Genomic DNA, 13,638 nt, shown 5'->3' with positions numbered 1-13,638 from the left:
CAATGAAGACCAAAAAGTGATTATAACATGTTCCATATGTCTCTTGCAAATGGACAGTGAAGGAACAGTGGTTTAGTGATCCAGGGCTGCACTGAGCCACTGACACATGTAGCATCTGTTTGCAAGCAGAAATTTCCTCCTGGAAAGATTGTCTTGAGGTAAAGTTGCACCCTTTGGAGTGTTCCAGGAGAAACAAACGTAGCAATTTAGTTTTCCAAATCAGCTTCCAAGGCCATTGATCAATCAAATTCTTCTTGGATCTCAGAGCGCAAGTATCCTTCCTTGACTGTATAAGACCCATTTCTGCTGCTGCCCCATTTGATTCTGTCTCTCCTAAGGCTGTTGACTGGGCTGTTTTGAAGGCAGTTAAGGAGTGCTAGGAAATCTTCATTTTCCCAGTCATTTAGGTTTCTTCTTAGTATCAAATTCCATGAGTTGTCCTCCCTATTCTCAGCAATAATGGGGTCTGGGTTGGTAGCTAGTGAGAACAATCTTCGGTAGGTATCCTTCAGAGGATTGAGACCTAACCATTTGTCTTTGCAAAACAGTATATGCTCCCCATTTTCCTGCCTGAAGAGATGTGCTGAGTGAGAAGGCTTCCCATAAGAGCCTGATACCCTTCCATTACCTTGTTCCATCCACTTTGGTACACCAGTGGTTGGTGAAACCAGGTTTGCTTGCATAACTTCCTTCCAAAACTGGCATCTTCCTGGTCATATCTCCAAAGCCATCTCATTAACATGCATTTATTGTGGAATGCTATATCCGTAACACCTAGGCCACCAAGAGTTTTAGGAAGATTGACCTTGGGTCATTTGACCAAGTGAATTATGTGAGTTGTGCTATTCCCTTCCCATAAAAAAAGACCTTCTGATCCTGTCAAGATGTTTCTGCACCATGCCTAGAATAGGAAATAGGGACAATCCTGTCAAGGTGTTTCTGCACCATGCCTAGAATAGGAAATAGGGACATGAAGTAGGCGGGGATTCTGTCTAAAACACTATTAACAAGTGTTGCTCTGCCTCCAAGGAAAATATACTGTTGCTGCCAGGATGCCAATCTTTTCTCGAAATTTTCAATTACCACTTTCCAGAACTCAACAGTCTTATGGCTGGCACCTAGAGGGAGGCCTAAGTAGTGAGGAAGGAACCAATATTTCAGAACATAATTTCAGCCAATTCCTTCAGGTTACGAACCACATTAACTGGATAGAAGATGCTTTTTGACATGTTAATGTGGAGTCCTGACATAGCCTCGAAGGGCATGAGGGTGATAATCAGGTACTGGACGTGAGCTTTCTTTGTACTACAAAAAGTTAAAGAGTTTCATCAACAAATAAAAGGTGTGAGATGGAGACTGAACTGCCTGGGTCTCTGTCAACATCAAAACCTTTTTACCATTGCATTTGTCTGGCCCTTTCCAATATTCTGCTAAGACCCTCCATTGCCAATATGAAAAGGAAGGGAGATAAGGGTGCCCTTGCCTAATTCCCCTCATTGGGGAGAAAAATCCCACATGAGTTCTGTTAACAAGTCTAGAATATTTCACCGTTGAGAAGTTGAACATTATCTATTTGATCCACCTTTCCCCAAATCCCATTTGCCTTAGGATTGAGATAAGGTAATGCCAGTTGAGTTTGTCAAAAGCCTTTTCAATGTCAAGCTTGAAGAGGAGGCCTGGATCACCACTTTTTGACACCAACTAACACTTGATTAGCTATGAGGGTTGCATTAGTGATTTTCCTGCCTTTAATAACGACATTTTTGTAACCCGAGACCAGTCTCCCAATTACCTTATTTGATCTCATAGTTAACCCGAGACGAAGGAAATAAAGGCATATAGTTGGTAGGAATGTTGTCCAGAACACTATTGATTAGATTGAGATCCCATTTGGACAAGCTAAAAAAAGTAGCTTTTAAGTCAAAAAAATAAAAATTCAAACTTTAAATGACTTTTAAGTAAAAAAATGAAAAGTAGGGGGAGTCCTACTTTGGTTTTTAACTTTTAAAGTTATTTTTAACTTATTTCAAGTTATTTTAGCTTTGCAAAACATTCCCAAAAGCTAAATATGACTTAAAAGTAGGTTTGACCAACTTTTAAGCCAATCCAAACAGGCTCTGAGTCTGCCTCCCGTAGACCTGAAGCAGGAAGACAAACTAAGGAGAATATTCTTTTTTATTTCTGAGATCGATCTACTTACTGCAGCCCAGGAAGAAAAACGTCGTCCAGGACGTGTGCTGAATCAAGAACAGACAGTAAACACCTTTATTATGGATGCTTTATTCTGTCTCCACTTATGAAAGGACAAGCTAACACAGTAGGCATTGTGATGCGAAGAGCTTTACTTGGGGATATAGAAGGATAAGACTAAAGGAGAAGATTCTTGTGGGAAGGTAACAGCTAAACTCATAAGTTCTCTCTGGTGAAATGGCAAAATGTTATTCTACCCAAGGCCCAAGGGGGGTTGGGAATTAGAGACCTAAAGATGCATAACAAATGCCTGCTTATGAAGTGGCTTTAGAAATATGGGCAGAATGAGGCAGGGTATTGGAAGGACATCATTGAAGCAAAATATGGAACTCATGATCACTGGATCCCAAAGATAGATCCTCATGGTGTAGGGGTCTGGAAACACATAAGTACTTTCCAGGATGAGTTTCTTCAGAACGTTTACTTCAAACCTGACAATGTACTCAACATAAGATTCTGGTTAGGCAAGTGGATTGGGGGCACTATTTTGTAGGAGTTCTTTCCACAATGGCCGATACAATGTTGACAATATTTGGAGTCTAATTTTCAGAAGGTATCTGCAGGATTGGGAAAATAATGAATTTCTTCTCCTGTTACAAACACTGGAAAAATGTAACTGATGTTCTCAATCCAGATAGACTACTTTGGGGCAGCTCCAAGGAACGGATCTACACTATGAAGAAAAGCTAAACTACTGGTGTGCCCAGAATGACATACTTGAAGACTTTCCCTGGAAGCATATTTGGAGGACCAAACAACCTCTTAAGGTTTCCTGTTTTGCATGGACAGCCCTTCGTAAGGCATGTCTAACACTAGACAACCTTAGGAAAAATGGCATCATGCTCATCAATAGATGTCTTTTCTGTAAACAAGATAATGAAAGTGTCAATCATCTTTTTTTGCACTGCTCCATAATAGTTGGCATATGGCATTTCTTCTTCTCATTGTTTGGCCCTCCAATGGGTTATGCCCCTCTCCATCAAAGATGCTTATGCTAGCTGGATATGTCGGAAAGTTGACAACACTATCAAAAGTACCTGGAGGATGATCCCAACAGTAATTTTTTGGGCATTTGGAAAGAGAGAAACTGTAGATTCTTTGATGGAATATCAATTTCCATGAGCACCATTAAGACTAGATGGTTAGTTAGTCTTTATATTTGACACCTTCTCTCCCCTATTAACAGTATGGATAATTTTCTGGATTTTGGTAGCTCCCTAAGTCTAGCACAGTAGGGTTTAAGGGGGTTTATATTTTTGGCTGCTTTACAGGTTCTTGCACAACTTTAGTTTTAGTTGTAACCATTGCATCTCCTTGATGCCTTTCTAATACAATTTAATTACTTCACCAAAAAAATAACTTGTAAACACTACCAATGAGACTAATAAGTCTAAATCTTTGAGTTCAATTGCACCTTCTCTTTTGGGAATAAGTGCAATACAATAAGTATTGAAAGACTTTACCATGTGACAATTTCTGTGAAAGTGACTGAGGCTTCCCATAACATCCCTTTTGGTAATCCCCCAACATCTTTGATAAGAAGTCTTTGAGAGTCCATTAGGACTGGGGTTTTTATCAGGGGCACAAGAATTAATAGCATTCAAGACTTTCTCCTCATTAAAAGCATCTTCAAGGCTAAGTTGCATGGACTCTTCATTTTCGCTGCCGCACCCGTGTCGACAAGAGACGGGTGCGGAATACGTGTGGGATTATGTCAACCCACTTTGGATACTTTGACTAGAGTACATGGACAAATTTTGGGGAAAATTGAGATTTTGATAAAAGATAATATAGATTTAAGACATGAGCAAAGGCATACCTTAAATATTATAGTCCCTTCGTCTCTTTTTTTTTTAGCTTTTCCTTTTGGTCAATATTCGTTGTTTCATGTTTCAAGCTAAACGAAGAGAAACTAAGAATTCAAGCGGTTGTGTTCTGACTTTTGGTAGACAGTAGCAACGATTTGTAAGGAGAGTTGGTGGAAAGCCTTGAATGACTTTCTTTTTCTTTTTTGAGGGGAACAACCAGAGAGCGTGAAAGAAAAAGTTGAGGGCCTTGGGAATAACGACCTAGAAGATCTTTCAAAATTTAGAATAACGTTATAGCTCTATTTTATAATTTTGGATTTTTTTAGCCGAATTCCAACACCCGTATCCATACTTGGAATCGTAGCCCCAAATCTAAAAATTTAGATTTTGCCAGATTCACCCCTTGGATTCACATCTGCGTCGGTTACCTGCACCCGAGTCCAAGCATATTAGGTTCAAAGGTCTCGTTCTCTTTAGCATTCAAGCTTCCCAAACCATCAAAGTTGCAGAAGGCCTCCAGTTCTCATTTCAGTGTACAAAGCTTGATAGAAATAAAAAACCACCTCTTTCACCTACTCTTTGTCTTCAATGATTACGTTCCCCACTTGCAACTTAACAATGTAATTGTACCCTCTGTGAGAATTGACCATTTTTTTGAAATATTTAGTGCTTCTATCCCATTCTTTCAGCCACAAGCACCTTGATTTTTGTCACCAAGAAGTTTCTTCATCCTTAGCTAACTTCTGGATCTCTAGTTCCAGCTGCATTAAATTGTTCTTATCCTCTTGAGTGTTCACCTTGTTTGAGATTGTTCTATTGACTATTTATCTTTGTTCAAGTTGGTAAATAGTAGTTTCTGATTTCACAAATTCTTTTGAGTAGCAGCCATAGTATAATCCTGGAAATTCCTGCACAAGTTTTTCCATAGTTTCCATTCTTGACTCAAAAAACTAGACCAGATAATTCCAGAAATATATAAGCTGACTGTAATTTGAACCTAACCAGAGAAACAACGTTTTTTTTTTATTGGACTTGTTTTTGTTTTGTTTCGCACTTTGTATTTTCTGGGTTTGCTCAAGTATGTCACCTCTCTTCCTTCTCATCCTATCAATACCTGGCACCATCCATTTTACCCTCTCATCTTTAACTTCAACAGAAATATGCAAGAATTATCCGTATCTAGTTTTCTACCCAGTATCTCCTTGTCATATTTGCATTTACTGCTAAATAATGATCTTATTTGGTTGTTTTCCTTTACAATTATTTTTCTTTTCACCTTTTGACAGGCTTTCAAATACCTCTGGAACTTATTTTCAAGTTAGCAACTTTATTATCTTTCTTCTATTAGTGAAATGACTTTTGCTTTTTTATTTTTATACCAGATCTTCCTTGGAGGTTGGACCAGTAACAATGTACATATTCCTTGGAAGGAGGTGGAAGCTAAAATGTTTGCACTTAATGCGGTTAGTACTGTGAACCAAAACCTTGGCAGTAACATATGCATTGTTTTGCTCTCATCTCCTACTTAATGCTTTTATTATACTCAATTCTTTGTGGGTTTTGCTAATTAGCGTTGGGACAAGGTCAGAATCTGAAGCAGAAAATGAGAAGAAAAAGCATAAAGGACAAATAGAAGAGAAAATAAACCATGAATTCTTCTGGAAATCGCAGGAACAACAGTATATTTTACATTTGTAACTGTCACTGCAGCAATCAACCTTGGATAGTTTAAGCCATCAATTGCTTGGTAGAGTTGGAAGCATGATTCTAATAAGACAATACCCGCTGGATGATTGTCTATACTCCTGTTATTGGTATGTGTAGCATTGTAAGGTAGAAGTGTATCAGAACAGTGAGAACGTTAGTACTTAAAAGCATAGAGCATTGACACTATTTTAGCTGCTGTATGAACTCATGCAGCTTTGTGAGAAGCAAAGTCTCAATCGTAGTAGTTAACACCTACTTTTAACTGCATTGCCATAGGTGAAAGCAGATCCCACTTATGTCTGGTTATAAAGCTCGTATACTCAAAACTGTCGTTAATTGAAATTATGAATCGCTTATTTATGTGTTTGGAAATGCTAAAATCATGTTCTTAGAATCCAAGTTCTTATAGTCCAAAGCTGAACTACGTGATAATTAGAAGTTGAATTATACCTGGTGACATTTTTATTTAGTTATCCTCAAATTGTTTGACAGATTAAAGGTCATGATCTTTGCTATGACATTTTTGACAATAAATCCCACTCACTGAAATCTCTGTCAAAACATTAACTTCATCTTAGGTTAGGTGTTTGCCTTTTTCCCTTAATAAACCCCCAAGTAAATGTGCCCCCAAGGCCTAGTTCGAGTGGCAAAAGGTGGAGGATTTGTGGATTAGGTCGCAGGTTCAAGTCCCACACCATGCAAAGCGAAGCCCGGTATTTAAGTGGAGAAGGGTAGAGGGGCGGGCCCATTATCCACCGAGTTTAGAAGGCTATGATTGGTCCAAAGGGCGGGTCGCAGATGGATTTCTCGGTTATCAAAAAAAATAAACCCCCAAGTAAATGTCCAAATGTATTTTTTTTATAAATTCGAAGTTGTTTTACTAAATCACCAAATGGTGCCAAAACATTTATATAATCATTATCATTTATGTAAGCTACCTATCTATCTATACAATAAACGATCACAAAATAAAAACTTCTTTTTATGTTGAATTGTATGACCATCTCATCTAAAAGCTCAAGTTTTTAGAGAGAGGATTATTTACTTAGAGCTCATTTGATTTAGCTTAATTTAAGTAGTTTTTGAGCACCAAGTGTTGAAAAACACTTCTAAGTGTTTCGGCTGAATCTATGAATAGGCAATTACGTGTTTGAATAGAAGTGCTAAAACTGAAAAATAAGTTGTTGATATGTTTGGTAAAAGGTCAATAAGCACTTCTCTGTTAAAATGATAGAAATATCCTTAAAGCTGTTACCAGTAAAATTGAGCTTCAAACTTCCATATTGTCTTTCACCTGACATTTTGTTTCCTCCTGCTAGACCTACATAATATTTCTGTACAGAAAATGTGATATCCCTTAGTACCTCCATGTCATTCTATCTGTCATCTCCAACTGTGCTATACCTATGTATCTTCTGTGCACTAGTTGTCATGATCATGTCAGTTTGTGTAAACACATATTGACATCTAGTTTATAGAATATGCCATTAAAGGTGATTATATTTCACACATTTGGTAGAATGGAAGATTATGTATAAGCCTCTTCCTAATATCTCTCTTAACTAATAAGAGACAAGTCCCTGGAATCTCTCCAGCAATACAAGTACCTACAATTATGCTAACTATATCAGCACTACAAAATACATATTGATTGACTTTTCACTACAGTGTTAGGTTGGATCTTAGATGTTAATCATGTCCAACTTGTTATACACATAGTTAACTAGAGCTCCATGCAGGACTTTTGTGAAGACATCACCTAACTGTTCTCCTGTCATGATATGTCTCATCAAGATAATCTTCTGTTATATCTTTTCGTAAACACCAACAACGTACCTAGTGAAATCCACAAGTGGGGTCTGGGGAGGGTGGTGTGTATGCAACCTTACTCCTACCTTGTGAAGGGCCAAATTAGAAGCAATATAGAGAGCATCACGATTATCACACTACAACTTAGCAGGTTGAGTTGTCTTAAGACTAACCTCATCTGTCAACTGCATATCTACATTACCTTGCAAATGGATTATGACATAGCTCATTACTTTGATTCAACACTAGATCAGGGGACTACCACTAATTCTTACTTTCTATACTACACCGAATTATCTCCTACAAGATCTGTATCCTCTTGTTCCCCGGAAAACTTTAGATCCCCTCCGATTTTCATCTAGAACAACACCCAAGTGGTTTCTATATAACAGACTGCGGCAGGTGTTCCTTCGAAGTGACACACGATTTGGCCCAAAGTCTCCTAATGATTACTAGTTGGAGTAGACATGAATATTCAGATCACACTGCCCTAGTAAGCAGTGTCAAGTCACATTCTGTAAGATGGTTTTAACTTCCCAGCTAATCATCTGTGCATCTCAAGATCTTTAAACAATGAACTCCCTCTGCCATAAGTTGTAAGTTGGTTGTCACAAGTGCACTGCAAGGCTTTCCCCTGATTTTTCCATTTCAACCAATAACTTCGGGTCATTATTCCTCTTAAATGAGAAGGTAAGTTTCTTGAGCCTTGTGACTTCAATTCCCAAAGATACTTAACAAACCTTTTTTCTTATTTTTGAAACTAATTTTGTGTTCAGTACTTTGCCATAGTAGGAATCACTTCAAAATGTTATTTATACTTTCTTTCATTTTGTGAAACTAATACAAAGCACACCAGGTGTGCGCAAGCTGGCTAGGACACCACCATCATGAAAATAAATTAAATATATATTTATAATTTTTTTCGCAAAATGTTTCTAACTAATTAGAGATACAAATCCATACAATCAGTATTTTCTTGAGATGCTACTGCCCAACTCTCTTCTCTCCTGCCCCGCAATCAGATCTTTGTCTGCGCCAGGATGCCAGCCATTAAATTCCCTGGCATCAACAATCTTACGATGTAATAGTAAGTGATTGAAGTCACTCCTTCCTTTGTACGCTCTTGTGATCACAATGCTTCCTTGAGATATCTCTAAGCAAATTCTTCTTTACATTCTTTTGTTCTGTTGGAGTACATGCATGATTTTCAGCTGTAGTTTGTGATCATGTACTTGTATTTTCTGTAGAGATCTTTTTCTTTTTTCGAGGTCTAGCTGTTTTCAGCAATCCTTTGTGTGCTGCATGATTTGATTATAAAAGAACAGGTAATTTGACATTAGTGTGTCATGCTTTCTGCGCTCTTCATTGGCTTCACTTGTGATTTGCATGCTCAAATCATGTTGTTTCTCTTTTAATGATCACTATTCAGTTTTCATTTATGAAAAGGACACGAACTTGATCATGCTAGGAAGTTCACTGTGTGATTTCTTTTCTTTTTCAGATAGCTGAAGTTATTATCACGGAGACCCATGACATTGATTTCTCATTTGTTATTCAGTTGGTCACAATTTTATCTAGTACGCCACAGGATGATGCTAAGGGCTTCATGAAACTTGTATGTGTTATCTTAGTCGATTTTTCTTGTTTCTCTTATCCTCGTTGCCAAAGGGGGATGCTAGAATAGATGAAGTTGTTTGGAAGAAAGAGAAACATACTGAAAATTTTGTAGACAGTGATTCTGGACTAACTATTTGCTTCATTAGGTTTGAGTTATGACAATGTGTAGTACTTTTTGATTGACCTCCTCCTCTCTTTAATTATGTTCCATTTCTTTTGTTGATGTTCCAGGTATATAAATCAGCTGCAGAGGTTGTTGCTTCCTATTCGAAGTGGATATCGTCTTGTCAAACTAATGCCAGATCTTTGCTGTAAGAATTCTCTTTCCATATTTTGTCAAATAAAATAGAAACCGAAAATACGGTGCTGAAGCAGGTCATGTCTTATCAGTTTAGGCTTTGTTTTAGTTTCTGATGTATTTTTTAAGCTGTAGGCGTTGGTTTCAAACCTTTTTGTATTGCTCTACTGCATAGATAGACACCTTAACTTGGTCTCAATTTGGCCTCAACTGTCAAGTAAGCACCCCAACTTTGAGAATGCACATCTAGACACCTCAACTTGGTTTAAGTTGGCCCCCATAAACACGCGTGCAATGCCTTGTTATGGAGCCAACTTAAACCAAGTTGAGTTGTGTAGATGTACATTCTCAAAGTTAGGGTGTTTACTTGCCAGTTAAGGCCAAGTTAAGGTGCCTATCTATGTGTTATGCCTTAAAATTAATAGTGAGGGTAACTTAAAAACTTCAGCTATAGTTTTTGGTAGGGTTCTATAATGAGTTAAGGTGTCTATCTATGTGTTATGCCTTAATGGTCAAGGTAATTTTAAAACTTCAGCTATAGTTTTTGGTAGGGTTCTATAACGAGATCTTGTGGGTTTTAATTAGCTTTTTGGAGATTGCACTTTTCTCTCTCGAAAAAATTGCTGGTGGCTGTTCTTTCTGGAGTTTTGTTTTATTTAAACCAACTTGATTCTGCATTGCTTTTTTTTTTAAACCTCTTCGGGATTGTTTCACACAAATCTCTGCAAAATGCACCAAGTCATTTGTACTAATTGGGATCTCTTAGGTGCTTAGCAAGTTTACAGCTTAAAAAGAAGAGCAAGATTTTGTGTAATACGTACAAAGGTTTTCAACCCCTTGAAAAGCTCTTCAATTCCGTTCTTTCCTGGTAGTCACATCAACGTGCCACTCCCTACACTTCTCTTTTTTCTCCTAAATTTCCAGCTTAATAGTTGTCCAATGATTCTAAGAAGGTTCAACCAATGTCGGGGCTGAGTGCAATAATGGATGGTCCACATCCTCCCTCGAATTTTCACACATTTATTCTTACTAGTTTCTCGATACATGTGTTGCACGTGCATATCAAATTATGTATATGTGATATATCTAAGACAAATCAACAGTCACGTGACGTCAAAATGTTCCTTCACAATACAAAGAATAATTGAAAAATAATTTGTGAAAGTCCCTCACAAAGGTCCCCTGCAAAAAAAAATTGATGCACATTCAAATTTATCATGAACAAACACAAGCTTTCAAAATCATGTATCATTCGGTTCTTTTTTTTTAAGGGGGTAGCAATGTGTATCCGTATCAATTACAATTACAAAATACATTATTACTTAAGCAAATAACAAGATTTTTTTCATGGAGCAATTAAACTATCAAGGAGCCATTATAAAATGTACACTAACTTTGAATTTGGAAGCAACAAATTTTAAAGTGTTATAAATTTTGTGGATCATGACTTCTGATGCAATAATATTATCATAAGTAAACTTTTACTATATGTGAAAAAATATACATTGTTTTGGTAGTTCTACTTCGATACTCATTTGATTAAACTTGAGATGGTTAAGTAGAAAAATAAAAATATATCAAGCCGTCTTAGCAATTTCAAAAAGAAAAATCAATTCTAAAAAAGTAGAAAAATAAAAATCTTGGAGGTTATTCTACCTTAAATCTTGCTCAAGCCTATAAAAAGGGACACCTATTCCCTTGAAGATGACATCTCAAATATCCCATAAACTGATCCTTGGATATTCAGAAAGAGATCAAGACATCAAATACAACCTTTCTCAAAATTTACCCCGTGATCAAATATATCTTGTCCAAATCAACCTACATTTGAGAAATATGCTATTAATGGTCCTCAAATAACAGATAAAATTTACAGTGAATAATTAAGGAATGAACAGAGTTATACTCACAATATTGATGAATAAAATTACTTTTTATTATTTTGTTACTTGCTAAATATGTATTCAATAAAACATGAATAGTATTCAAAAGTTATAATAATAAACCAAGATGATAGAATGAAAACTCAAGTCCACTGAATTCACGATGTGTCCTTCAAGGAAATTATTCCTCTCAAGAATCCGAGGTTTTGGAATATGTCCTCCCAGGATGATAGAGTGATTTACTTCAGCGAAATAATGACACCTTTAATTCATGGGTATTAGCCTCTAGTCCAACATTCATGTGCCATGGGCACTTGCCTCTTGTCTTTTACATCATAGGAACGTGGGTAGTCGCCTCTTGTTCAACTTCAAGGAATAAGGGTAGTTGCCTCTTATTCTATTCTAAGGAATATGGGTAATTGCCCCTCATCCTACTTTAGGGAATATGGGTAATCGCCCCCTTATCCTTCTCATATGGAGATCAAGGGTAATCACCTCTTTGCCTCATCAATTTTATAGCCTTCTTAACTTAGATTCATTTTAGGTGAACAATCCTTTCAACCTAGAATCATTCAATGTGAAACTTTCACATTCATACATACATAGAAGAAATCATGTGGGAAATTCCCTTCCACAATCGATCACATCAACAATTCACAATTAATGCATAAGCTTCACTCTCAAAGCCCTTCATATCATAAATCATCATATATGCTTCAATATCAAGCAATTCTAATCATAAATCATCATATATGCTTCAATCTCAAAGCAATTCTAATGTATCTTATCAATCCTATAAGAATACATCTAAACCCATAATTTCTCCTTTTATGGCATAAAACCCATCTACATCAATTTCTACTTAGAATCATGGGTTAGGCATGGGTACATGGAAATTCATCATAAAAGCATGTAATCCTCTCAATTCATGCATAAACAATCCTAATTCCATCAATTGAATCAACATTCACAAAGGCCCATTACTTGGAAGAAAACCCTAACTCAAATGGGGAATTTCTACTTTTTAATTGGGAGAACTTAGGGGCTCCATGGATGAAAAGCTATCATACCTTGCTATCAAAGCCCACAAATGCTTAAGGAATGGAGACTTGACCTTGACTTTGACCTTAGCTTCAACCCTTTCTTCTTCTTCAAGTTCTAGAGAGAGAAATATTTTGGAGAGGAAGAACCCAATTCTTTTGGTGATTTTAAGAGAATGACTTGAATAAGTGAATTTTGGGGTTAAAATCACTTATACAGGGGTCATAGGCATGTCGTAAAACGACATGGCTTTGATTTAATTAAATATGGAGAAGACCCATATGCCCCTTAACTAAAAGCTTCCGACCTACCTTCACGAGGCTCTTCACGAGCCGTGGTCCTAAACCAGTGGCTTGGGTTGCCACCCTTGAACTCATCTTCCCCACACGCCCACCTCCACGAGTTGTCAAGGCCTTCACGAGCCATCAAGTGGCTCGTGGGAGAAGGCTACCTAAGCATGCTTACTGCCTAGCCTTTCACGAACATCACCACGACCCGTCATGGTGGTCGTGGGAGGTGAGGCTTCCTTGGCTAGCTACTGTGACCCACCACGACTCGTGGTGCCCTTCACGGCCTGTATGGGTCCTCGTGAAGGGTGCTCAGGCTCAAATCTCTGTCTAGTGACTTGACACTTAGCCCCTAGCTTAGACTACTAGATTCCGAGGTCTTACATAAAAAGACGTACGGTGTTTCACAACTTAGATATGAGAAAGCAGTCCAGAAAGATGCATGGTGCCACGCAACTCAGATATGAGAAAGCAGTCTAAAAAGATGCACGGTGCTACACAAATCAGATATGAGAAAGTAGTCATCGAAAAAATGCATGGTGCTATGCAAATTCAATATGAGAAAGTAGTCACCAGAATGGTGAATGGTGCTACACAAATGAGATATGAGAAAAGAGTCACTAGAATGATGCACAGTGCTACAGAAATCAGATATAGGAATGTAGTCACCAGAAAGATGCACGGTGCTACGCACATTCGATTTGAGAAAGTAGTCACCGGAATGATGCACGATGCTCTACACAAACACTAATAAATATGGGGTTGACACCAAACAGTCTAGAAAGTCACCAGAAATTGTCACACGGTGACCTGTCCGACTGAGTTTTCTTCTCCTGAATGTAGGGTTCATGCATATATCTTTGGCTATTGGTCAGACAGGCGATATATATGGGTCATAGCCGTCCCTCGGAGCGAAAGCTCTTTGATTCTCTACCAGG

At 37.6% G+C, this 13,638-nt stretch overlaps 1 protein-coding gene across 3 annotated transcripts in view; it reads left to right on the top strand.

The window, feature by feature from the left end:
- The window catches only part of LOC125846570 (transportin MOS14), a 75,169-nt gene that overhangs the window by 34,803 nt on the left and 26,728 nt on the right, over window positions 1-13,638 (top strand). For all 3 annotated transcript variants that reach the window (XM_049526094.1, XM_049526093.1, XM_049526095.1), the window contains 3 exons: window positions 5,441-5,521; window positions 9,076-9,189; window positions 9,423-9,502. In XM_049526094.1, coding sequence (XP_049382051.1) covers window positions 5,441-5,521; window positions 9,076-9,189; window positions 9,423-9,502 — 275 coding nt within the window. The remainder of the gene's footprint in view (window positions 1-5,440; window positions 5,522-9,075; window positions 9,190-9,422; window positions 9,503-13,638) is intronic.

This window comes from Solanum stenotomum, chromosome 12, assembly GCF_019186545.1.
Source record: "Solanum stenotomum isolate F172 chromosome 12, ASM1918654v1, whole genome shotgun sequence".
In the NCBI taxonomy this organism is placed as follows: Eukaryota; Viridiplantae; Streptophyta; class Magnoliopsida; order Solanales; family Solanaceae; genus Solanum; species Solanum stenotomum.
Note: the sequence above shows the minus strand (reverse complement) of the source record. Positions and strands in the feature narration are given on the sequence as shown.